The sequence below is a fragment of the Lagenorhynchus albirostris genome, chromosome 11, assembly GCF_949774975.1.
Source record: "Lagenorhynchus albirostris chromosome 11, mLagAlb1.1, whole genome shotgun sequence".
Classification (NCBI taxonomy): Eukaryota; Metazoa; Chordata; class Mammalia; order Artiodactyla; family Delphinidae; genus Lagenorhynchus; species Lagenorhynchus albirostris.
Genome location: NC_083105.1, coordinates 17,419,424 through 17,445,658, shown reverse-complemented (window position 1 = coordinate 17,445,658; position 26,235 = coordinate 17,419,424). Strand labels below are relative to the sequence as shown.

Sequence of the window (26,235 nt, the reverse complement as noted above, 5' to 3'; positions counted from 1 at the left end):
TAAATTTCAAACTCCACCATAACCTTATGTTTTGAAATAACAGTGCAACACACATATCAGAATCCTGTGGGTTGACCCATCAGTGGCTACACATTCAGAGGAAAGGGCAGAATTCATAGACTATGACAGATTTGTGTTCAACCTTCCTACCACCAGTGGGTAACACACATAACCTTTATGATCCTCAGTTTTCTCATCTGAAATTAGAAATGATAATCCTTATCTTTTGAGTTTTAAACTCTTTAAGAAGAGAAAAATATGTGAGGACCACAACACATAGTAGGTGTACAACAAGTAACACTTATTGTTCTAATCAGCCTCAACTACAGTTCTAACATAGATGAAGGCCACCACGGAGTCATGACATTGCTGCAACAATATTTATTTAAAGAGACTGAATAATGCATTATAGTTAATTTCAAGTCAACTTACCAAGACAGGAGTACAAACCCTGACTTATCCAAGCTAATATGGCAAGAGTTATAAGGTCGCCAAAACTAGCAGCAATGGGTGTAGCAACATTATCGGGATTTATCCCAGTCTTCTTTGAACCAACGATAACCCCAACCATTATTATTCCTAGAAAAAAATAAAGCTCATTACTTTTTTTGCTATAATTTAAAGAAAATCAATCCCCCGAAATATTGAAATACATAGGCTAGACAAACAGTTATCACTTCCGGTTAGACTGCTTAGATAAGCTGACTAAAGCAAACAAAACATTTTACTTGAATGCTTTGGCAAAATGTCTTTCAACAAATTCCAAGTGGGGATCACAAAAGATCTGAGAAGTTCAATGCTGCATTTAGAGACCTGAAGAGCTCCTGTAAAATAACATTAAAGTTCCAAATTTAGTAACATGCATGTCTTAGATGTAATGTATTCATGTGTATCAAAGTCAAAGATTTTATTTTAACCCTCAAAGTATGAAAATGTCAAAGAAAGGTGAGTCATACTTAAGGACTTCCCTGGTGGCACAGCGGTTAAGAATCCACCTGCCAACGCAGGAGACACGGGTGCAAGCTCTGGTCTGGGAAGATCCCACATGCCGCGGAGCAATGAAGCCCATGCGCCACAACTACTGAGCCTGAGAGCAACAACTACTGAAGCTCGCGCACCTAGAGCCCATGCTCCGCATCAAGAGAAGCCACCGCAATGAGAAGCCTGCACACGACAACGAAGACCCAATGTAGCCAAAAATAAATAAATTTAAAATAAATAAATAGGTGAGTCATATTTATACACATAGCAATTGGGAAGAAGGCCAACAAAACCAGATTTGTTTACATAGTGGTAGCCAGAAATGCTTGCTTCATTTTATTATTAAAAAGTGTTGAAGTATTAAGAAGAGGGAAGTAATTAAATTTTGAACACTGAAGGCCAGAATACAAGAAGCAGTCTTTGTAAAGGATATTCTTTAAACCCCAAGTTTCTGTCTATGAAGATGAAAATGTGACTGTGTACTTATACTTTTAAATCCTTATATATATATATATTTTTTAATTTATTTATTTATGGCTGTGTTGGGTCTTCATTTCTGTGCGAGGGCTTTCTCCTGTTGTGGCAAGCGGGGGCCACTCTTCATCGCGGTGCGCGGGCGTCTCATTATCGCGGCCTCTCTTGTTGCGGAGCACAGGCTCCAGACACGCAGGCTCAGTAGTTGTGGCTCACGGGCCTGACTGCTCCGCGGCATGTGGGAGCCTCCCAGACCGGGCTCGAACCCGTGTCCCCTGCATTGGCAGGCAGACTCTCAACCACTGCGCCACCAGGGAAGCCCTCCTTATATTCTTGAATACAGAAATGGGAGAAAAATGATAGCATTACAGCCATACCCGATTATATAGATTTTCTCATGCCAACACATTTAAGAGGATGCAGGGCAGAGAATATTTAAGATTAGTTCATTTATGTGCTAACCATAAATCAATATGGAAGCCTAAATATGGCTATAGACAAAAACCAGAATCTCACTGCATTTTTAGACTGAAAATGACTCTAAATGATTTTATTCTAACATACTCACTTTATAGATAATAAAACTGAGGTCCTAGGAGTAGGTTTAAATTCTTGCATAAGGTCCCATAGCTTGTAAGTAACTGTTTTTTCTAATACCCCGTAAAGCCAAATTATTGAAAGTAGAAGTTTTGTTCAACATCTCACGTCTTATATTCTGTAGGCTTTTTCAATCTATGGACTTACCTTTCCCATAATATCATTGTAAACAGAAAAAAACAATAGCAGGAAAAAAACTTAAACATATTATACAATAATCAGTCAAGATGTGATCATATAAATTTTTTTTTCAAAATCAGCACATTTAAAGATCAATGTGGAAAGTTCTCCTATGAAAGAATTCTGTCTATAACTTTTCAGCGGAAAACAAATATTTTGCCATTATGGACCAGTGGAAAGAGCTGGGAGGCAGGAAATGGGTTTTAATTATGATTTTTCTGTGAACAAGTTGATGAAATTGGACAAGTCACCTTACCTAAGTCAGTTTTCTCACCTACAAAAGGTGGTCAATAGTATCTGCTCTACATATATAAAGGTCAGATTATCATAAAATTAGAACACACATTATTAAAAGTAAGAAGGCTAACAAATATATTTTAAAAATCTGAATTTTTATGGTTTTAAAAATCACAGGCAATACAAATACTTGTTAGTCTGAAAAGTTTTAAACAATTTTTTCTAAATGAAACAATATTAGAGAGAAAACAGAAGCAAATGAGCCTAAAGAAACAGAGTGCTAATGCTTTAACACTTTTTTTTTTACCAGAAATTAGTTTCCCAATAGCATAACTTCACTATGCTTTCACCAGTGTTAACACCATTCAATTCTAGTAATTCTATTATAAAGACAAGAAACTACCCCTGGTACAATTTAAGTACTAAAATAAAATGCTTGAAAATATTTTGGTAGTCAGGTCTTAATTTTAATAAGAGTTTCTAAATTACCAGAACCTAGCCGAAAAAGTTAGCTTTGTTGTATGATCACCTGACAGTAGAGTGTTCCATTTTTAACCTTGCTGGTGATCTAAAATGAGAAGATGGCAATTATAAAATAAAAATTACCAAGTCTTTATGATTACTGTTCCATAATAAGCTAGTTCTCTAGTATAAAGTTGATATTAATAAATCAATATAAAGAATGATATCCCAACTAAAAAAATTATAATGTAGTTAAACGTTAAAACCTTCTGGCTCTTTAACATTCTATAGCCAACAATATGCTGTGTTAAGCATATGGTTATACTTGTATTGCCACAGAAACAGTAAAGGAATTTTTTTGAAATCTGAAACTTTAAAAAATTTCAAGAGGGACTGCTTTTTTTAAAAAAAAAAAAATTATTTATTTATTTTTGGCTGTGTTGGGTCTTCGTTGCTGCACGCGGGCTTTCTCTAGCTGCCGTGAGCGGGGCTACTCTTCGTTGTGGTGCATGGGCTTCTCATTGCGGTGGCTTCTCTTGTTGCGGAGCATGGGCTCTAGGCGCACAGTCTTCAGTAGCTGTGGCGCGCGGGCTCTAGAGCGCAGGCTCAGTAGTTGTGGCGCACAGGCTTAGTTGCTCCGCAGCATGTGGGATGTTCCTGGACCAGGGCTCGAACCAGTGTCCCCCGCATTGGCAGGTGGATTCTTAACCACTGCACCACCAGGGAAACCCAGAGGGACTGCTTTTAAAACTCAGAATTCCTGGAATACTTGTTACTCAAATGACAAGCTGGTAAATCCTCTGCACGATTTCCAGACAGGAGATTCTCAATTAATTTAAATTACAGAAACAAATGAATATCTAGACTATTTTCCTGATCTTGTCCGGGAGCTGCACCAGGGGACCTAAAGCTGGGACACAACCTCAGAAAGCTTGCTCTACACTAAGGATTACATATAATATATATAAATATATCTGAAATAATCTATTTAAAAAGTTTGTAGATAACTTTTCTCTGTTTTTTATAATGAACAAGTACCATTTAAATAAAAATAGTTAACATGGAAAATAAATAATTAGAAAGTAAAATATTATAGAGTAGACATTTATAAATTTACTTACCCTGCAGAAGAGATGCAATGAAGGCAGTTGCTACACTGCTAGAGCACAAAAGTATGGAATGATCAAGATAGTATTTTCCCTCTGGAATCCAGCCCAATATAATTGCTGCCACAGCTGCTAGAAAGCCAACTACTGTTGCTTGAACCTTAAAAAAGTTTTAATAAAATCCACCAGAATTATTCATTTTGAAAATGCATTTTTTATTTTATGATGTAAATATGCATACAAGGAGTCAGAAGAAAGTATTATATATGGTAATTGAGCTGCCTTACCTTTTGAAGAAGCTACTGTGTTTTATTTTACTATTCCCTAAGGTGATGGGTTCTCAAAGTGCCCTGATCTGGCAGCAGTAGGTATGGAATGGGATCTAGGAATCTATTTTTAACAAGCACCCTAAGTGACTTTGATGGTGTAACCCACAGATCACCTAAAAAAATACCAACCTGAAGACTGAAAAGTACCCAATCCACATAACTGAAGTCTGACTCTAGACACAGTATTGGCAAAAGATTGGATTCTACAACCAAATGATAAGAGTTTGATTCCTAGCTATACCACTTAATCTTGTGGCAAGCTATTTAAATTTATTAATCCAACAAGCATTAATTTAGGATCTACTATGTACAAGGTGCTATGCTTAGTGCTGGGCTACAACAGTGGTCAAAACAGATTTATTTCCTGCCCTCACAGAGCTCTTGGTCAATGGGAGGGACAGACATAAAAAAATAACCTCACAAATAGTCACAATTGTGATTAGTGCTATAGAAACCTTAGCTCCTAATCTGAAAAATGATAATGATCATATCGAACATGAAAGGGTTATTTTGATATTTAAATGAATTACATAAATATATAAAGTACTTCCCACAGTGGTGGCACAAAGCAACCCTCAGGAAAAAAAAAAAAAAGGCAACTACTTTTAGAATCCTATTAGTCGAATGCTAGAACTAAAAGAAACCCTGAAGGAATATCCAGTTCACTGATTCTTAACTGTGTTTGTGTCATAGACTCCTTTGACAATTTGGCAAAAATTTTATAGATTCTTCCCTCCGCGAAAACACAGATGCATTCAATATTTTGAGTAGAACTTCTGGGTGCTTAGACTCTTCTGAAGCCAATCCATGTACTGGAACCCAGGGCTCCAGGTGAAAAACCCAAGTAGTCTGATCTTGTCATAGAGCAAATTAATGGAAAAACCTGGGCCAGCAAGTCCAGATATCCTGGATTCCAGCCCCACATCTTTCATTACAGCAGATTCAGAGCTGAGAGTCAAGCTGTAAGCACCATTATGGTTGTACCAGTTGCTAAGATACTTCAGCATTCTCTTACTCGTTAGTAAATAATATGGTATGTAAAAGAAATAAAATTAATCAATAATTTAAATTCTAGCACTGTGATTCCAAGGTTTTTCTTAGAAATAAAATATAGTGCTTTACTTCTTGGAAATGAAATACAGAGCTAGGGAGCCTATGTAAGACTTACAGCATATGCGCGCGCGTGCACGCGCACACACACACACACACACACACACACACACACACCCCTGAGATAAATAAGTCCTATTCTGTAAACCTGCAAAGGAAATGCCCAGTTGTACACAAGAGGAGAGCAGAGTCTGGGTTAAGGAGTAGCTGGGGAAGTTAACAGGAGCCATAAATACATGTGAGCGCAAGGCACATCCCTCCTGGTGAGGTAATGATTCTTCAGTGGGATTGGGAACTTTGCTTTATTTGACAATTTATGGACAGGTTGAGGTGGCCGCTGTGTACAATTGTGAAGAAATCTGTGACAGATCATCTGCTTGGGATCCTATTTAATAGTCAGAAGAACACACCCCAGCTAATGCCAGCATAAGCCTCCTCTGTCCTTTCCATCACTCCCCACCTCTACCCTCCATAACTAGCCTCTAGTCGAAGGAACACTGCTAACCCATCCCATGCCCCTCCCCACGCCATCTACTCCCTCACGAGCTTTAGCGGATAAAGCTTCAGAGATAGCACAACCACCACCCCCCACCTGACCTTGTTTTCTTCTCCCCTCTGCTTCTGTCCACAGGTAACTGGGCTCCAACCAGTTGCTGCCTCACTGGCTGGCACCGACTATGTCCTGATGGGCCTGTGTGGGGTTCCCTGTTTCTCATGCATCCTTGGTGGAGTGAGACAAAGACACAGACTTCAGGCTGTGGCAACTAGGATCAGTGAATCCCCGGCCATCACTGGCTCCCATCCTGACCAACAGTTGTGGGGAGAGAGGATGACAAGGGAAGGGTGGAGACTAAGAGTGAAAGGAAAAATTAAAAGCAGAGATGGAAAATTATCAGAATAATTTGATGAATAATTTATAGTATAATTCATATAACTTAGTAAGAGTTTAAGGTATTTAAAGAAAAAAATGGAATATATTTTCAAATTTTAATTTATATATTAATTTATAGTTGTCTACTGGTTGTTAGATATTTTGGTTATTACTCCAGCATAGATTCCTACAGTTTTGAGTTGAAAAGGATCATGCATGTCTCTAGTGCAATACTGTGGAAAAGAAAAGGAAAATTAAGCACAGAAAGGTTACGTTAACAAAGGTTATATAGCTAGTTAATGTTAGAGCTGAGATTAGATACCAGATTTTCTTATTTCTAATCCTGTGATCTTAGAAGTAGTTGCACAGATATTTTTTTAAAGCCTATATTCCAAAATTTCCTTTATTTCTTTGTCTTTGAACATTACATGAAATAAATTGTTTGCCACATGTTCTCAACATTATGTCCTAGTTGAACTAACATTAAAATTAGTGAGCATTTCCTAAGCTTGCACTTGCTAAAGAGGTGCTAGGGGGCTGCAGTCTTGTGTCTTGGGGATAGGAGAGGGTAGTGGGAGAGAAAGAGATATTCCCCTGAGATTAGAAAGAACTGTAGGTAATCTATATATAATTCATGTATATGTAATTGACAATTTAATGTGCTCATTTATATTAACACTGATAACATTAACAAATTAAGGAAAATTCAGCTTAAACAAACATCTTACCATAATATATTTAAAAAGCTGAGTTTAATTAAATAGAGGATTTACTTTTAAAAAAATCAAAGTAGAAAAACAGCACCTAAGCCATGAAGTGCTAAATATTTATTTGTACAGATATTAACTGAAATTCTGGCTCTATTATATACTTATGGTAGAAGAGATTTCATATATTTATTCTATATTTTGCATGTCATACATTTTTCATATTTAGAAGAATCTGATCAGTTTCTAGGAAAAGAAAACTTTCAGAAGCCATGGGTATCCATTGATTCTATCACTTGTTCATAGTACCCAATTATTATTTTAGGTCCCCTGAAACAATTAAATGGTAGACTTAAGAGCACTAACATTTATTCCATTCTTACAGGTAAAGCTCAAGATCTGTAAACAAATATATGTATCACTTACCTGTTTTAAAGCCAAGTTGCCAATTATTAAGTTCCACTTTTCAATGGGTGAATCCATCTTCCCAATATTTACCTGTTAAGATGGACAGTTTCATGTATCACTGAATAATCCACATGCTCTGTACTCTGCTTAAACAGCACATGACGTCTTAAAGCCAAAAATAATCCTTTAGTATACTCGATGAGCTCACATTGCACGTTAAATATAATTTTAAATTCCCTACAAGTCTTGCATCTCACACTCAGCTTGCCTGGGACGTTTAGGAAAATAAAATTTTTTAACTTAATTACTAGCTCATAAGAACTAGTGGGCCAGTTAGTACTATCTACCTGCCCTCTGATGTTATTTTACAACTAACATCAAGTGTCATACTAACATGCCAAATTTTGTCTACTGAGGCCTAACATAAATAATTACATAATTTTTAGCTGCTAGCGTTTAATTCCACATCATGAAACTTATGTAATTTCAAGAATTATTGACCAAAAAACCCAGATATAAATAAATCATTCATATGTACATAATTTATATTTGAGTCATGACTAAAATTGTTATCAATAAAAAATTCATTCAGTTCACGTGAATTTTGATAATGTACTTCACTATTAAAATGTATACATCTGTTGGCTATATCAAAAAGCCTCCAAAAAATAATATTATTATTCACATATTCAATTGCTCTGTAAGCTAAATCATACTTCTCAACCACTTAGGATTCAAAAAAGGTATATCCCAAACTGATAAGTTTTTCTAATGCAGACATTTGGAAAGCAATAATCATTAAAAATATACTAAGCCAGGTTTCAATTACTCATTATATGGTTGTTCACTGAAGACAGATGAATGGGTAAAGTGGGAGATATATAAGGGTAATTATTTATGGGTAGTTAACCATGGACAAACTAGAGTTTAGTTCACTGGCTTCAAACCAACAGGTTAAGTGCTACATCAGCACTTCCTGTATCCATCTGGAAAACATTCTATTCTCTAACTTCACTCTCGACTGTAGTCTCAAAGTATCAAGCAAATGCACATATTAAGATTTCTCAGTGTTTCAGAATAATTATTCCTGCTGTCTTTACTTGTATTATTTCCTTCCTAAGCCTGAAAGTCTAAATTATTGATAAAATTTGTGTTTGCAGCTCTAGCAACCTGAGTCTCTGCTCTAGGGAACAAGGTGCAAGCAATGTTTAAAGAGTGAACCTATCTCGGGTTTAGTGTTCAAGAAATAGGTATGAGAGAAATTACTTTTTTATAACTTTTAGAAAGATGTCTGTAGGTACAGGAAGCAATCTAAAATGATTCTGTGAAAAAGTACAAGATGTCAAGACTCCTCGACTGCTTGATGATCAATGGAGACACACATTCATCACGGTCTAGGAAAAGATTAAGAAAGGTGAAGATGACAGAATGAATGAGCACCATGAATTAGGTAAGCAGCTGTGCCAGATTCACTTGCTATCATTACTACCAGTGATGCCTGCAGTGACATGCCTCAAAATCCCCTTCTCTAGAGCTTCAGCTTACAGTCTGCCAGTGAGAAGAACTTGCCTAAGATTTGAAAGGCAGAAGTGAAGGAGAGGCCATTCTTTTTGGAAGGTCTCATTGGTCAGATACAGTAGCATCCAGATCTCTTCACTACAACGCACCCATGGCTTTCTTCCCCTACTCCAGTGCTTCAGGTTGTTTCTCTGATCCTCCTACTTCAACTTCTCCCACATTTGTGTAAGCCCAGATTGGTCTATTAAACTCCTTATTACCACAATACATAACATGGCTCTGTTTTCCTGACCAAACCCAACTGACAGAGCAACTTCACACTATTCAGTTAATTGTATTATAAATGATGATGGTCACAATCTCTAAGTCCCTTCCAGTCTAGGAGTCTCTGAACCTGTAATTCTTTTAGTGTAAGATAAATAATAAATAGCAAGTTGATGTGAAATAAAATATATTTCATATTTATGAAATATAATTTATGATGTGAAACTTAAAAAGTAGAATATATTCACAAACAATAACTTTTTACAAAGAAAAGACTTTTAGAAGAATTTAAAAAAGAAAATAAAACTAGAGAAATGTTGACCCATTTCCATAGTTAGGAAAAACAGTTATGGTATGGGCATTAGGGTGGGGTATGGCAAGACACAGAAAATTGACCCTAGTTGCCTCCAACTTGTAAAAACTGCACCAAGACGCGGGCTAACCCACCCTACTGTCCAGAGCCTAGGATTAATGTGAACTATCTATATTTTTTCAGAGTAGCAAGGGAGAAGCATGAATGTTCTATCTAAAGGCCTTTGCTGGATCTTTTTTTTTTTTTTATTTTTGCGGTACGCGGGCCTCTCACTGTTGTGGCCTCTCCCGTTGCGGAGCACAGGCTCCGGACGCACAGGCTCAGCGGCCATGGCTCACGGGCCCAGCCGCTCCGCGGCATGTGGGATCCTCCCGGACCAGGGCACGAACCCGTGTCCCCTGCATTGGCAGGCAGACTCTCAACCACTGCGCCACCAGGGAAGCACTGTTGGATGTATTTTTATTAGATTAGTTGACCTGATGGTGCTCAGCTAGAGAAACTAAGAACTTGGAAGGTGATAAAGCACATTAGGGCAAGATCTGATAAAGACTTCTGTGCAATCCAGATTTATTTAAATTACATCTATCTTAAAGTATCAGAAACCAGGCCACTATTTCTGCAGATATACTAACTAGTCTTTTAGGAAAGAGTAGAGCTGAGATAGCCAACAGCCTGAAGATGTGCTCTGTTTGGCCAACACAGCGGTTTTAACTTTCTGAATCTGAATGCCTTTAGGTGGAGTCTGCAGTCTCTACTTTTTATAATCCCTACACCCTTCCCCTCCATAAATGTGTATGTTATTTGTCTGACCCTCAAGTATATGAGTTACGGGTAGGACCCAAGATTTACTGGGGCTAAAGATAAAAGTGAGTTGAGATGACTTTGAAATATAAATACAAATATAGTTATTATAATTGTTATATACACACAAATATAGTTATACATATACAAATATAGTTACTAAAATTGATACTAGAAAATGTACATTTAATATGTAAATACTTGAAACAAGGGCACTGAAAGTCTCCATTGAAGTATTAGTCTTTATTTTTAAATTTTTTAAAACATCTTTATTGGAGTATAATTGTTTTACAATGTTGCATTAGTTTCTGCTGTATAACAAAGTGAATCAGCTATACATGTACATATATCCCCATATCTCTTGCCTCTTGTGCCTCCCTCCCACCCTCCCTATCCCACCCCTCTAGGTGGTCACAAAGCACCTGAACTGATCCCCCTGTGCTATGCGGCTGCTTCCCACTAGCTATCTGTTTTACATTTGGTAGTGTATATATGTCAATGCTATTCTCTCGCTTCATCCCAGCTTACCCTTCCCCCTCCCCATGTCCTCAAGTCCATTCTCTACGTCTGAGCTCAAAAAATAGGTATATTAAAAAAAAAGCTATTGTTATTTCTGGGTGATGAGTCTATGGATGATTTTTATTTTCTTCTTTGTTCTTTAGGGAATTTTTCAAATTTTCATCACTGAAAAAATAGTACTGGTATAATGAGAAATTTTATTTAAAAACATTAATTGGTGAATTAAAACACTGGCAACTAGAAAAAGAAATAATCTCAGCTTTTTGTCTAAATGTAGGTCCTACAACATAAATAACATTAAAATTCAAAGAGTATTAAGATGAAAATCATAATATAAACTAAGACCACTCTAAAAATATAAGGAACTGGAGAGTAGCTAAAAAATGGCCCATATCCAGTAAGACACTAAACATTTGGAAGAGAATAACAGGAAGAATAAAAAAAAGTGGAAGGAGTAGAAGGAAAACAAAGAAATGGGAAGAAAGTGGGGCAAGGCTTTTAGGAAAGAAATGTTTCCCTTTAGAGAAGTGAGCATAAAATGCGTATAATCGTTGAGTGTTAGCCACTGATTATTGGTACGTTTTCCCCAGAGGCTGTAAAATCTGCTCTTCTGAAGTTTTAAGGTTGATTTAAGGTTGACTCTCATCTGTCTAGAAGGACACACTGGCCGTCTTGCACAAAGTATGAAGATTTGACTAAATGACCTCTCTCATGAAGACCACAAATCAAATTTAGAAATATGCAAACAGTCCTGTAAAATATTAGTGTTAGTGAAAATGGTACTTCTTGGGTAGTTATGATGTTAAACTTTATTACATAAAATAAATAAGGATAAAGTCCTTTAAAAATATCAGTTAAAATGATAGAAGAAAATACCATAAATGTGGAATCTAGAAGTAGTAAGGAACTACTCAGCTTAAAAAGCCTAAAATCTCTAAATACTATTCCCCACTAAAAGCAGGCTCCTTAGAGAAATGGCTGGTTCCAGGGCTGGGACAGGGAAGTATAAGATGAGCCTGGAATATCTTATGCCAGAAAGTAACAAAGTACTCAAAACATAATAAGGGCATGTCAAAACAACACAGGAACCAGTTTGAAAGGGCTTCCCCCTAGCCAAATCTGAGACAATCTGGGCATCAAAATGAATAACAGCAGTAATGGATTATGACTCATTGAATAAAATAAGAGTCTATTGAGTCCATACTGAGAGTGGATGGATGGATGCATGGATGGATAGATAGATAGATAGATAGGTAGATAGACAGATAGAGGTAAGGGAGGGGAGGGAGAGAGAGAGGGAGGGAGGAAGAGAGGGAGATAAGAAAGACAGGGAGATCTTTTCCTTAGTAGAATGCTAAGTAAAAAATGTAGAAGGAATAACAGTTAGAAAATGACAATTCAGCAGCCTTCAATGTAAAAATGGATTCAGACAAAAATCATTAATATATGCTAAGATAATTGGCTAAAGTTTGTTAAGTAACAGGATATGTCTGCAGTCTCAAAGTACCTTCCTACAGGTTATTTAGTAATATATCAAGAGGTAAAATGTAACTTTATAATGGAGAAACCTGGCAAACACTGTTATTCAAATAATGAATGAGAAAAATTATGATACTATTTATATCAAATCCTAAACTAGTGATTGAAAGGGCAGTGATTACCTGAGACCAGAGGGATTACCTGGCAGTGGGATTAACAGCAAAGGAGCATAAGGGAACTTTTTGGGGTGAGGGAAATATTCTATATCTTGTTTGTGGTGATAGTTACACATTTAATATATTTGTCAAAACTCATCAAACTGTACGCTTAATATGGGCATATATTATTACATGTAAATTATACTTCAATAAAGTTTAATTTTAAAAAGATAATTTCATTCAGCAGTAATTGCTTTTATGCTTTTAAAAAATAACATTTATATTCCCACTACCTGGTTTTGTCAAATACTAAAATTTTACCATATTTAGTATACCAATATATCACATATATGTTTAACATCATTATATTGTCAGATATCCAAGGCTTTATTTATATTTATTCAATTTTTTCCTCTGAATTTTTCATATTGAATAATTTCTATTGATCTATCTTCAAGTTCATGAATTCTTTCTTCTGCTATCACCAATCTGATACATTCACTCATTAAGACACGTTTGTTTAATTCTTTGAACATTTTTTCCCCTTAGTTATTTGAACATATTTCTACTAGTTGTTTTGGAAGATTTTGTTAAGTCCAACATCCAGGCCCAATTTGAGTCACTTTCCATTGACTGAATATGAATCACACTTTTGTGTTTCTTTCCACATCTAGTGATTTCAGTAGAAAACTAGACAGTGTAATAATATGTTATAATAACTCTGGATAATGCTATGTTCTTCTGAGGATAACTGGATTTTCCTTCTAATAGTCAGTTAATTTGCCTAGACTCAAACTACAAACTGTTGTCTCTTCCACAATGTGGAGCAGCTCATATCTCTGCTTGGTTCCTTCAGCTACTAACTTTTAGTCCAGCCTTTTGGGGATCTCCCCTGCACCTGTGTAGTTTAATGGTCAGCCAAAGATTTGGAGAGAATTAATACTCAGATTTTGGGGCTCATCCTCTCTGCAGTTCTCTGCTGCTGGGAATTCCCCATAAATTTCCACCTGCTCTGTCACCTCCAAGCTCTGTTATCTGATAATTCAAGCCAACAAAACTTCAATTTTCTGCCACTATAGCTGGGCATAGTAACAGAAGGCACTTAGTCAAAAATGCAAAAACTCGTAAGTTTTAGCCAGTGTGTTTGTCTTTCAAGTATGGGACCCTCTCACATCTCTGCCTACTTTTCTTCTTCTTCTTTTTTTTCATTTGCCAGACTCCCTGACCTTTACCACCTCAAGCTGGTAAGACTGTGGGTTTTCTACCACATGAGACCCAAGGATTGGGGAATTCCATCAAGCAAAACAAGCCACAAACTTTGCAACTCTTACCCACTGTAGTTATGGTCTTTAAGGGTAAACTCTAGTTTCTACCTGCTTTTGATCACCTTCCATTGCCTGCAAATAATATATTATCCAGATTTTGTAAATGTTATTCTCTGGGAAGTTTCACTCAACCACTTTATTAGAATTTTACACCCTTGAAATATTTGATAATAAAACAATATACTAAAACACGCGCGCGCGCACACACACACACACACACACACCCACCCACCCACACTAATATCTTTCTGAATGTACAGGGGTGATGCATCTGTTCACAGTCTTGATTGTGGTGATGGTTTCACAGGTACATACTGTGTACTGAAACTCATCAAATTAAGACTGAATTTGTGTGGTTTCTTGTATGTCAATTATACCTCAATAAAGCTTCAAAGAAGGGAGAAGGGAGAGAGCTAAATATCTAGTTGATTGAAACAGTTCTAGATTAAACTTAAGCAGTTCCACTCCACAAAGCTATGACTATGGGTTGGTATTCATAACTTAAGAAACATACCTCAAAATTAAGAACAATAGAAATATGCAATCTCATTTGTATTTAATCATCAGGATATGACAAGAACACATATAATTTAGAATTATGCCAAATTTAGGAAATAATACTGAGACTGTGATGGTACCTAAATTATGCCATAGTTATTAACATCATTATTGGGGGCTCTATTTTTTTCTTTATTTTAGAAGTTTCACAGTTTGAGTGGGAAGTCTAATGTAAAATTATTAGGGAAAGAGGGTGTTTCCAACTTCACATGCCTCCACTGGAATGTGAGCTCAATGAAGGCAGGAACATTTTCCGGTTTGTTTATCGCAGAGTCCCTAGCACACGGAGTAGTGCTTGGCATATAAAAAGGGCTCAAAAATATTTTTTCAATTAATGAATTAAAAAGGTAGAATGTTTCAAAGTAATTTCAAAGAATAAAGGTTTGAGGCAACAAAAATCACTTTTGCCTAGAGTGGAAAAGTGCTAGGCAATTTACTTCTGGAAAATAGTTTTAAAGACTTTTTAAAAAAATCCTGTCATTAGGACAGTGAGTATCATTCCTGACTCTTTTCTATCTAGCATTCAGAAGCAAAAAATTTTAGACCTCAGATAACAGATCTTAAATCCAGCAATTTACAGAGTCACTGTACCTCGTTTATTTTTCAATTATATACTACTGTTACATATCTGTAAGAATATCGACTATAACATAGTAGATAACATACTACTATAACATATATCTACAGTTGAAAAGATAAAAATCTAGGAGAAATTATTCAAGTTAATCATTATACCTTTAGAAATAAATTTTGACTGAAGTAAAAGAGGGAGAGATAAAGTTGATTTGGATTCGTCATTATTAAATCTCCCTTGTTAAAACAGGAAACATACTTTACTGGAATATCTTTTTTATCTGTGAACATCTAATCTTTAGCTTCACAGAATAACAAATTTGAAATACAACTGACCTTCAAAGGATTGGGTAAGTAGGCTGCATCTGATATCTTATGTCTTAAGTTCTCCATCTTTATAGGCCTTCCTTAAAATCCTATAAGCTTGTTTAACATGATTCTACTGCAGACAGTCATAAAAATGAGAAAAGACTTTAATGGAGCAAAAAGATTAAAGTAATCATAGACTGGCCTTCTATAGCTATAGTGATTTTTACTCCTAATTTCACAAATGAAAAAAAATTGTAAAATTTTTAAGAGAATTATCTTTTGACCATAGATGAAAGAGCTGACTTTCAAATTGTGCTTGTTTTAAGTTTAAAAAAAATTATACTCATCCATCCTTCTCCCTGGCACAAGGGAGTACAGTTAGAAATCTGCTACAGCATCCCAATTAGAGACAATAGGCAACTAAATTAAGGTGGTGGCAGGTGGGGCATAAGGGAAAGGGAAGAGGATTTCACAGGTGGAACTGACAGTCTAGAGAGTAACTAGATAGAGGGGAGGTGATTGGTAACATTAATAAACTGACAAAAATGATAGAAAGCACAGTTAGAGTGAGAGAAGATAATGAGTTTAATTTTGAAGGTAGAGAGTGGTGCAATCAGCTCCGGAGGACAGGAAAGAGATCGGAGATACAAATCTGAGAGTCAGCAATGTGCCAGGACATGAAATTACTGATGGAGAACATGTAAGACAAAGGTACTGAAACTTCAAGAAAACCTCAAATCAAGAGGATGAGCAAAGAAAAAAGTAAACTAAGCAGAAACCATGAAAGAGGTGAGTGAGGAGGGTGTGGGGTCTCAAAGTCAAGGGTAATAAAAATTTCAAGTAGAGAACAGCCAGAGAAGGTGAGGCTTTGGGGTTTTTGTTGTTGAGAAGTCATTAACCCAGAATTGCTTTAATAGCAAATAGAGCATCGGAGCTGGAATACAGCTGACAATGATTCTCCAGCACTCTATCAGAATGGTAGTACTCTGCCTAGGAAACTTGAGATCAAATTCTCTAAGTAATTAAAACACCACAAACTAGATGAATATACCATGTCATTTTAGCTTGATGCCACAAGTTACTAGCTTTCCATCTTCTAATTTGGTTACTTTTACCCCTCTCAGATCCAGAGAAAATTTCAAGTGACAACTCCTGGTCTTTAATTTCAGCTAATCAATCAGCCAATTCTGACAACTCTCTTTGAAAATGAGTTCTGGACTTCAACTATGTCTCACTACATCCCCTGTTACTACCCCACCCTGATCCAGGCCAACCTCAACTCTGGACTGCAGTATTATTCCAACAGACTCTCAACTTGCCTCCCTGCTTTGGTCTTTGGCCTCTTATAGCTCTGTCTCAACACAACAGTCAAAATAATCTGTTAAAAATATCTATCAAATCACATCACTCAACTGTTCAAAACTTTCCAAAGGCTTCCCATTTCACACAATGACCCACGTCCTCACAATGACCCACAGGTGATCTCACACCCTGTGATTTTCCCCCTCTCTCACTTGGTCCCAGCCCTATCGGCCTCCATGCTGTTCATGTGACACAGTGGTTCTCAAACTTTGATGTGTATCAGAATCATCTGGAAAGATTGTTAAAATACAGATGTTGAGCCACACCCCAGAGTTTCTGATTCAGTAGCCTTGGAGTGGGGCTGGGACCTTGCACTTCTAACAAGCTGCTGATGCCGCTGTTCAGAAGGACACATGTTGAGAACCACTAATATAACAAATCAACAACAGTTCTGTCTCTGGCCCTGGCAATAAAGGGGACATTCTTATCTCAAAGAGCCTCAAAAAATAAAAGTAAACAAATGAGTAGATGGAAAAGTAGTAACTCATGGCATCAAGCCATGATAACATGGTATATTCATCTAGTTTATGGTGTTTTAATTGCTTAGAGAACTGAGTAATTCCTTTAGTTTACGGCTCAGATATCTTATAATCAGTGACCCAATTCCTGACCTATGGAAAATAGCGACTCCATCCCATCTCCCCAAAGAAAGGTCCAGCTAGATGACCCTGCAGTGAGCTGAGCTGAGCTTCTAATCAGCTTTGGAGTTCTCCTGTCTTAAATATGAACAGACAAATAAATATAATCAGACATTTGATAAAAATATCTAATATAAAATATAGGCACCACAACAAATCAAGTTCAAATAATAAGATTAAATTCAGCTTTAATGGTAATACGTAATCAAATTAAACAATTTAACTTGCAGCATATTCTTTTTTAACCAGATTCCCTACAGCATGGCTTATTTCAAAATGGACTGGCATGTTTAATCTGTTATTTGAATCTAAACAAATGTTGGGTAATGCTCAAGAATGTTGCTTTTAGAAATATTTTCTTCGAGGTAAGTTAGCCAAAATTTCAGTTTTCCTGGCAAAGTTAGCAAGTTGCTTAAGTGTTGGTATGCCTAACTACATGTATCAGAACAAAGTTCATTTTCTAATAAAATGTACCTAAAGCCACCTTTTAACTCTCATTCTAATAACTTTCTTCTCCCTTAAATGTTGCCACTCTTGTTTTTCAAGACCTCTTCTTTATTCTCCTCTCCTGTCAAAAAGACTCTTGGATTGAGTTCTATCTAGGTAACCCATCAGCTCTTAAAACACAATGCAAGGGTAGACCACTGGGAAAAGATGGCAGATGGAACACATGCATGTAATTTCACTGACTTTGAAAACCTTAATAAAACTACATAAAAGTTTTTGTTTTGTTTTTGAAGACAAAAGCTAGAGGTATACTAGACACACATTCCAGTTGGATGCCAAGTGTTAAAATCAATATTCAGCTGACACCAAATGTCACCATTATATGATGAACGTCTAGGAGATTAGAACAAATGTGAAATTTAATCAAATTTTAAAAATCTTATTACCATCTTATTATTAAATTTTTGAGAAATAAGTTCTTAGCACTGAGGGCTGCTAGATTGATCCTGTGGTCACTATACTTCATATTTGTAATACTATATACATGCCCACTTTCAAATGAAGTCATTAAACAATCAAGAATGTTTTTGGCTACTTTTGCCAGTCTAGATACTGCTGAGAATGATGGTGTTATCAAATTATTAGGCTTTCTTTCCTAAATATTATATTAGGAAATAAATATAATTGATAAAGGACTTATATCCTCTTTAATTCCCAGGTTTGACATTTTGGTTAATAGTGATGATGCAATTTCATTGAAATAATTGCATAAACTGAAACTTTGTATATTGCTTGATGATGATGCTTTCTAAATATTTTCAGATGAGTCAAAGGGTGTTGTCCTAACACATTTTAAAATTTTAATGTTTTTACATGTACTTACTGCTTCACATGATCACTTGAGAAAAATTTGCATTTAAACCTCGGATCTAAAAGTGTCACAATGGAGCCATGTGACTGGCTTCCAAGACACCAAAAAGTAGTGGATTTCCATTTATATCTCAGCTTTTATTGCATTCACACTAATTTCAGTATCTTCTCAAGAGTAGAATGATAGGACAGATATCATGTAAGAGATACTTGTATACTTCAAGGTACAGCCATTTGGTTACTTAAGAAGCTTCCAATAAAAGAACTGCTTTCTCTGTAGGCAACCACTGGTTATTAGTAAGTCCTGTGACTGCTACCTTCAGAGTATAATATTACGGCTATTTTGTTCAAGCAACCCTTCTTAATATATAACTTTTCCATCCTGTTTTAATATCTTGCAGAAGTACATCACAAGGAAGCTTCTAAATCTCTTCTATGTCATATAATTTTCCTCAGGCCAAGAGAAGTTTTCACTCCTGGAATCTAGAATCGGTAGTTCTCTAATTCTGTAAGAGGGACTTCAGCTCTGAGACCCATGGCTTAGAAGGCCCCACTTTGGCCCTCCTTTAGCTACGCCCCATTCCTTAGGATGAAGAGTGCATAGGGCCCAAGCAGTGTGCCCACTCGAAGCCTGTGTCTCATCCCCTTCTAGGCCACACTCCAGATACCTGGGATCATAAAGCTCCCTGACTAAATGGCCTAGAGCCCAATGGCCTCTTCCTGAAGCCAATCTTCCTGAAGGCAGACCATGCCACCACTGGTGCATGCCCAAGCCAAGGAGCGCTCCAGGGCTGGCTGTTTGTTGGGGGTATAGATGAACGTGAGGTGTGAGGTATGTGTGAGGTCTTTCAAAGTGCAGGACATAGGGCCAAGGGTGGAGAAGGAAGGGGGCAGGCATCAGACCAGGGGCTGGCTCTCTCCATATCACTCTGTTCCAAAATAGAACCCAAGAAGTTCAAGAATTCTAAATTTGATCTTGGACTTCCAGATCATCAAAGGATATACTGTATTTGCCAAGGCAGAAAGATAGAGATTTAAAAAAAAATTATTTATTTTGGGCTGCACTGGGTCTCTGTTGCTGCATGCAGGCTTTCTCCCTAGCTGTGGCGAGCGGGGGCTACTCTTCGTTGCAGTGCACGGGCTTCTCATCGCAGTGGCTTCTTTTTGTTATGGAGCACGGGCTCTAGGTGCACGGGCTTCATTAGTTGTGGCATGGGGGCTCAGTAGTTGTGGCTCGTGGGCTCTAGAGCTCAGGCTCAGTAGATGTGGCGCATGGGCTTAGTTTCTCTGCGGCATGTGGGATCTTCCAGACCAGGTCTCGAACCCGTGTCCCCTGCCTTGGCAGGTGGATTCCTAACCACTACACCACCAGGAAAAGAAAGTCCCTAGAAGTTTTTTTTAATTTGTAAGCTTGTTGTTTAATGTTAAGCTACATAGATATACGGTTACATGGGCCTCTGTTTACTACATAGACATACAGTTACACAGGCTCAACTGTGAAAGTGAATCTGTACAGAACGCTTATAAATATTTGACATTATTACACTGACATCATTACACTGATTAGATACAATGTAACCTGGAATGGTCTTTTCCAAGATTTTGATATGGCTGACTCACTTTTATTATTCAGGCTCCAGCTTACACACCACCTCTCAGAGAAGTTTTCCCTAACCACCTAACATAAAACAGCTCTCAGGATTCACCCTTCATCACTCAACTGTTCAAAGCCACAGTTCCTCCTCTGTAAAACAGGAATAGTGTTTATCTCGTAGGGTTGTTAAGAGACATCCTTGTTAAGCAGTTAGCACAGCGCTGGCACATTATGAGAGCTCACTAACACCCAATACTTCATTATTGCCTGGGCAGAGTATGGCTATATGATCTTTTATATGTAAGGAAAGGGCTTAGAAATTTCCATAGGGCATATGTAGCATTTGCTCTTAACTGAGCAAGCCAATAATAATGTTAATAAAACATTACTTAATGCATTTCCTTTCCAAGCATCTGCTTCACCCAAGAAACCTTAGGGAACTCACAGCTGCCTGGGGAAAAATGGGGAGAGGGGAAGAGGAGTGAAAGAGGGCTCCCATCAACAACATGGTTGTTCAGCTTCCACATCTTGGTTACCTTTAGATACACAAATGTTTTTTCCTAGTTCATAGCTTCATTTGTTGTACCTTCTTTAAGGAAAGAAACAAACTTCATATACTAACAGCACTGCAATTAGTAATGATGACTTAGTTAATTTTTGGCTAACGTTCCGTGGGCTGATGGCTCATTGAAGTGAACCTCACTAGCTACATGGTTTTAATGATAACTTGGTTCCACAATGGTGAACCCCCAAAGAATGTTATAGTGAAAAAACAATGTCCTTTTCGGCTACTAAAAAACCTCAGAACCCTGCTGGTGGCAGTATTATCAAAAGTGTTTAACCTTTATGGATGACAATTCTGCAATATGTGGCTAAAGCCTTAAAAGTATACTTTTTTTTCCTGTACAGTAATTACAACCCTAGAATTTGCCCAAAAGAAATAAGAAAAGAATGTAAAACTGTATGTATAAGAATATTCATTACAACATTGTTTATAACAGCAAAACATTAAAAAGAACCTATATATTCAATAACGATGATGGATTAAACTGTGGTAGAGCTATACAACAGAAAAACACACAGCCAATAAAAATAATGAGATAGGTCTACATTTATTGATACGGAAAGATGATCATGATGTATCTACAAATGGATATCACAGATTATAAAAGAGAATATATATGATTCTTCTTTTTTTTAGAATATACAGTATGTATCTACATTATGATATACCTATGCATAGGCAGAGATGCCCAAGTATACAAGGATCTATATCAAAATATTAATAGTAATTATGTCTAGGTAAATAATTGGGGGTAGTTATAAACTTTCTTCTTGATACTTTTTTCCCTTTCCTGCAGTTTGTATAATAAACATGTATTACTTTTACAATCACAAAAAGTTTAAATAACAATTTACCAACCATCGAACCATAAAGAATCTCAATATCTGACTTGTGCCATGTTTTAAGCACTGATGATAATTGCTAGAACGCCCTGGAATGAAAGGGGGCAAGAATGCTACTTCTTCTCAGGAAAAAGGAAAGCCTATAATCCCCAGATTAGACAACCCAGGGAGCTTTCAGGGCATGATTAACAGGCGTAACTACTTAGCATAGCCCTGAGGTTCAGAAATTTACCAGTAGACAGAGGAGAAAATTATTTTCCTGGTGCAAGTTCTCCTCAATAGAGAGAAACAGTATATGTTTACGTATAGGAAAAAACTTACTGCGGTGGATAATCTGGATGCCAATGTCATTTCCAAGTTCCCTTTGAGACCAAGAAGTGCAGGAACTAAAATGAAAACTTCTGTTACTTTTTTGAACACCTCCCAGTGCTGTAAGAAAACAAAAAAATAGAATTTTCTGACACCCTTTAAAAAACACTTTAGAATAAAGATTTCTAAAAATCTCAGCCTTTTTTCCAATGTTGCATCTACATTTTGAATAACTACACAGGTCATTTAATCAATGAACATTTAGCTTAAGCCATTCTTCAGAGTTCTAAAACCTTGAGAGTTACTTTAGAAATTCAGTTAGAGTTGGAAGTAATAGCTGATACACTCACTATATCTCATAGTACATCTAGCTTGCTACACAACTCTGTTACTCTTAAAGTCTACTGTATCTCTTTATGATGGCAAGAGTCAGTGTAACTAGTGGTTAAAAACACAGATTCAAGAACCAGATAACCTGTATTTGAATCTTGGTTCCAACACTAATTACAACCAACCCACAGGAATATTACAGTAATATTATTAGCTCATTTCACAAATGAAGAAATAAGCATTCAAATAAGTTAAAATGATTTTCCCAAGATCAAAAACTGGGACCTAGAATTGACCCCAGGAGTTCTGAGTCATCCCATGTTCTGCTCCCCATTTTAGGGTGTGAGGCAAGAGGCTGCAGAGCACAGGATCATAAAAGAGTACTAAATTGGAAATAAGAAAATTTCTTATTCTAGGCACGCATCTGTCATAACCTGGCTGTGTGATCCTGGATGGAGTTACCTACCATTCTGATCTCAGTTTCTTCATCCATGAAATGAAGATACTACCTGCCCTGTCTAGCCTATGAGGAAATACCATAATAATGAAAACAAGAGATATTAAAGTACTTTATAAACTGAAAAGACCATACAAATGACTGAATAACACAAAATGCTACTTTACAAGTGTTATTAAGAGGTGATTGTCCCAAAGGAGACTTTAGGGACTAGGCATATTAATTTATGCCAAAAAATATCAAGAATACAGTCTTGTCACTAACACCAAGACAGGTGAGAAAAGTAAGGCAAATCCATCGGACAAATGAAAGAAAATTTCAATTTGTCCCCAAAGTTTCCCTAGAGGCTGTTCCAAATAGGTGCAGAACTAGGGCCTAAAGAAGCTTTAGGAAATGTTTATCAGACCAGCCTTTGGTAAAAACCTGGTTTAACAGTTTTACAAGGGAATCCCTCCAGGGTTCAAGTCAATTAAGGATGGGCCTAAAAACAGCACTCGGGGTCCAGTAGCCTCTCAGATTCCTTAACATGTCAAAAAACTAACAAACAATTCTGTCCATGTTTTATGATAGGTAAGAATTCTGCTGTGCTACTGGAATATGCATCCTCCACAGATGACGGTGATGATGATGATGATGAATAACAACAGATAATAATAATAATAAATATTAACAACAGTCAACATTCACTGATTGCTTGTTAGTGCCAGGCACTGTTCTAGGTTTAATCATTTAATCTTCACAACAAATTTACGAGATAGGTATTGTTTTTATCACATTAGACATAATTTGGGATTACCTAGGTCACAATATTAAGACACCTATCTACACAATTTTAGAAACACCAGAATATCCAAATTTCTCTATCAGTCACTGCCATCCCACTTTGGATCTGTTGGGATGCATTCCTTTGGGTTACTACCACCCTTTCCAAGTTCAATTCAAATCAAATGCTCCTGTGAGAATTACTATGAAAACACATCTTAGCATTGATAAAACAATAAGAATTATCACGTATTGATTCCCAACCTCATGCCCAATAAATTCTGCATTCTTCTCTCTACACCTGCAGAGGTGGGCTTTCAGAAGTTCTCAAACTTTCTCAGCTCATAGCACCTGTAGTATCTCAGAAATGTTTTCATGACAACCCTAGGCCGAAAGAAATATCTAACAGTCCTACTAAGTAGCTAGGTCCAAACAACTTAATAAGTATTTATTTCCTAACAATTTGGTAGCCATTTGAAGAAATAACACAAATAAATTGAAAGAATAAATCATATTTTTAAGTCATGTTACCACAAGTACTTACTAACAGGATGTGTGTATCTGTTGGGCACTGCACAGCGTCTCAAACCTTGGAATTTGGAAACTACTGCCTTCATTTCTTGTTCTGTATTGATTTTTGTGTGACACTTGCTTTTTTTCCCAGCACCGCTGAAAATGTAGCTTTGCAGAGGTATGTCAGATGGAGTGTGATCTAATGCTGATATGTTGAACCACCTCGAGTCAGTGGTCTGTAGAGTGTCCAAGAGATGTCACTGTGTTTCCCTCAAAACTTTAACATATCCCACAGCAACCCTGGGGTGTCCAGACACACAGTTTGGGAAATACGAGAATAGTGAGAAACAGTACAGCACGTTAGTCGAAGAAAAGGGCTCTGGAATCAGATTATATCTGAGTTGCAATTCTGATACAACTACTTTTACTGTATGACTTGAGCAAAACTATGCTTTACTTTATTCATCTAAAATAGGGTCATAAGTGTACCTACCTCATACAGTTGTGCTCAGGACCATGACTGTACATAGTAATAAATAACAATATTGAGCGTTTATTAGCTATAACACCAAGATATATCATCAGTTAATTTTCCTGTCAGGAAGAGGTAATGCCAAAAAAAAAAAAAAAAAGTCCAGAAAGGGGATGCTGAGGCAGCCAGTGCCCCAAATAAATTACACCTACTTATAAATTTTGCCACAATACAGACATGTCCTCTGAGGCTATGTAGATTATTATGCACTGCTAAACTTCTCCACAAGAATCCTCCCTACAGGAAATCAACTTCTAATCTTACCTAATTTTAGATGTCTGTCAATACCCAGAATCTTACGTAAGCACCCATACCTCAAACATAATGTCAGATTGCTTACATATGTCCTATACTCGAAACCTAAAAATCTATTAATGTCCAAAAGGACAAACAAAAATGAAACTTAAAAAAAAAAGAAAAAGAAATAAAATTAAAAAAAAAGAATACACAAGTTGAGGAATACATCCATAGAGTCCTAACTTAAAAATAAACAGAAAAAGTTTAAAAATAACTAATTGGTAAAAGAAGCTTATGCAATTTTAAAAAAACTTATATACCCCAGAGCTGGAGAAGATTTGTTTCTCATTTTAACTTAGTTTTAAAAAACTAAACCCATTCACTTTTAGACATATGACCCAGTGACCAACCTCACTCATAATTTTAAAAATGCAAATTAAAAGGTGATCAATTTTCTTCTGTGAGATTGGTAAAGTTCAGAAAGTTGGATAATACTGTCGGTAAGAGTATAAGGAAATAAGCACTCCATTACACTATTGGTTTAACTTCTTTGGGGGAATTCAGCAATATCTAACAAATGTAAAAGCACATAATTTTCAACTCAAAACTCTACTTCAAGGAATTTATCCTACAAATAAAGTTGAATGTGAGTTCAAACACATACATATAATGAGTCAACTTCATCACTGTTCATAATCACAAAAGATCTGAGGTACTTTAAATCTCCTTCATTAGCTCACTTGGTAGAAAAACAATGATACATCTTTGCAATAGAACATAACAATAGAGCTCTCCGGAGAAGAATTTGGTAAATCTGTGTGTATCTATAAGGAAGCTCCAAGATAAATTAAGAGCAGGGTGAAGAGCAGCATTATGGGATGTTTTTTGCTTGTGTTTTTTAGTGAATACACACACACACACACACACACACACACACACACACACATATATTAGCATATATATATATATATATATATATATATCTCAATGTACATGCATTTAATGTCAGTGGAAGGAGACAGAAAAAAATAATACCAGTAAATTCTAAAGAAGGGAATAGGGGAAGGGCACACAGAAAAGGAGACTTCTGGGAGCTTCAAGATGGTGGAAGAGTAAGACGCGGAGATCACTTTCCTTTCCAAAAATACATCAGAAATACATCTACATGTGGAATAGCTCCTACAGAACACCTACTGAACGTGGGCAGAAGACCTCAGACCTCCCAAAAGACAAGAAAGTCCCCACGTACCTGGGTAGGGCAAAAGAAAAAAGGAAAAACAGAGACAAAGAATAGGGACGGGACTTGCACCTCGGGGAGGGAGCTGTGAAGGAGGAAAGGTTTCCACACACTAGGAAGTCCCTTCGCGGGCGGAGACTGAGGGTGGCGGAGAGGGGAAGCTTCGGAGCTGCGTAGGAGAGCGCAGCAACAGAGGTGCGGAGGGCAGAGCAGAGAGATTCCCGCACAGAGGATCGGTGCCGACTGGCACTCACCAGCCCG

At 36.8% G+C, this 26,235-nt stretch overlaps 1 protein-coding gene across 1 annotated transcript in view; it reads right to left on the bottom strand.

Annotated features, from left to right (window-relative positions):
• Positions 1-26,235, bottom strand: part of SLC41A2 (solute carrier family 41 member 2) — a 136,140-nt gene that overhangs the window by 65,948 nt on the left and 43,957 nt on the right. The window contains exons 3-6 of the mRNA XM_060164613.1: positions 21,919-22,026; positions 7,481-7,552; positions 4,053-4,197; positions 433-579 (exon numbers count right to left, since the gene is read on the bottom strand). Coding sequence (XP_060020596.1) covers positions 433-579; positions 4,053-4,197; positions 7,481-7,552; positions 21,919-22,026 — 472 coding nt within the window. The remainder of the gene's footprint in view (positions 1-432; positions 580-4,052; positions 4,198-7,480; positions 7,553-21,918; positions 22,027-26,235) is intronic.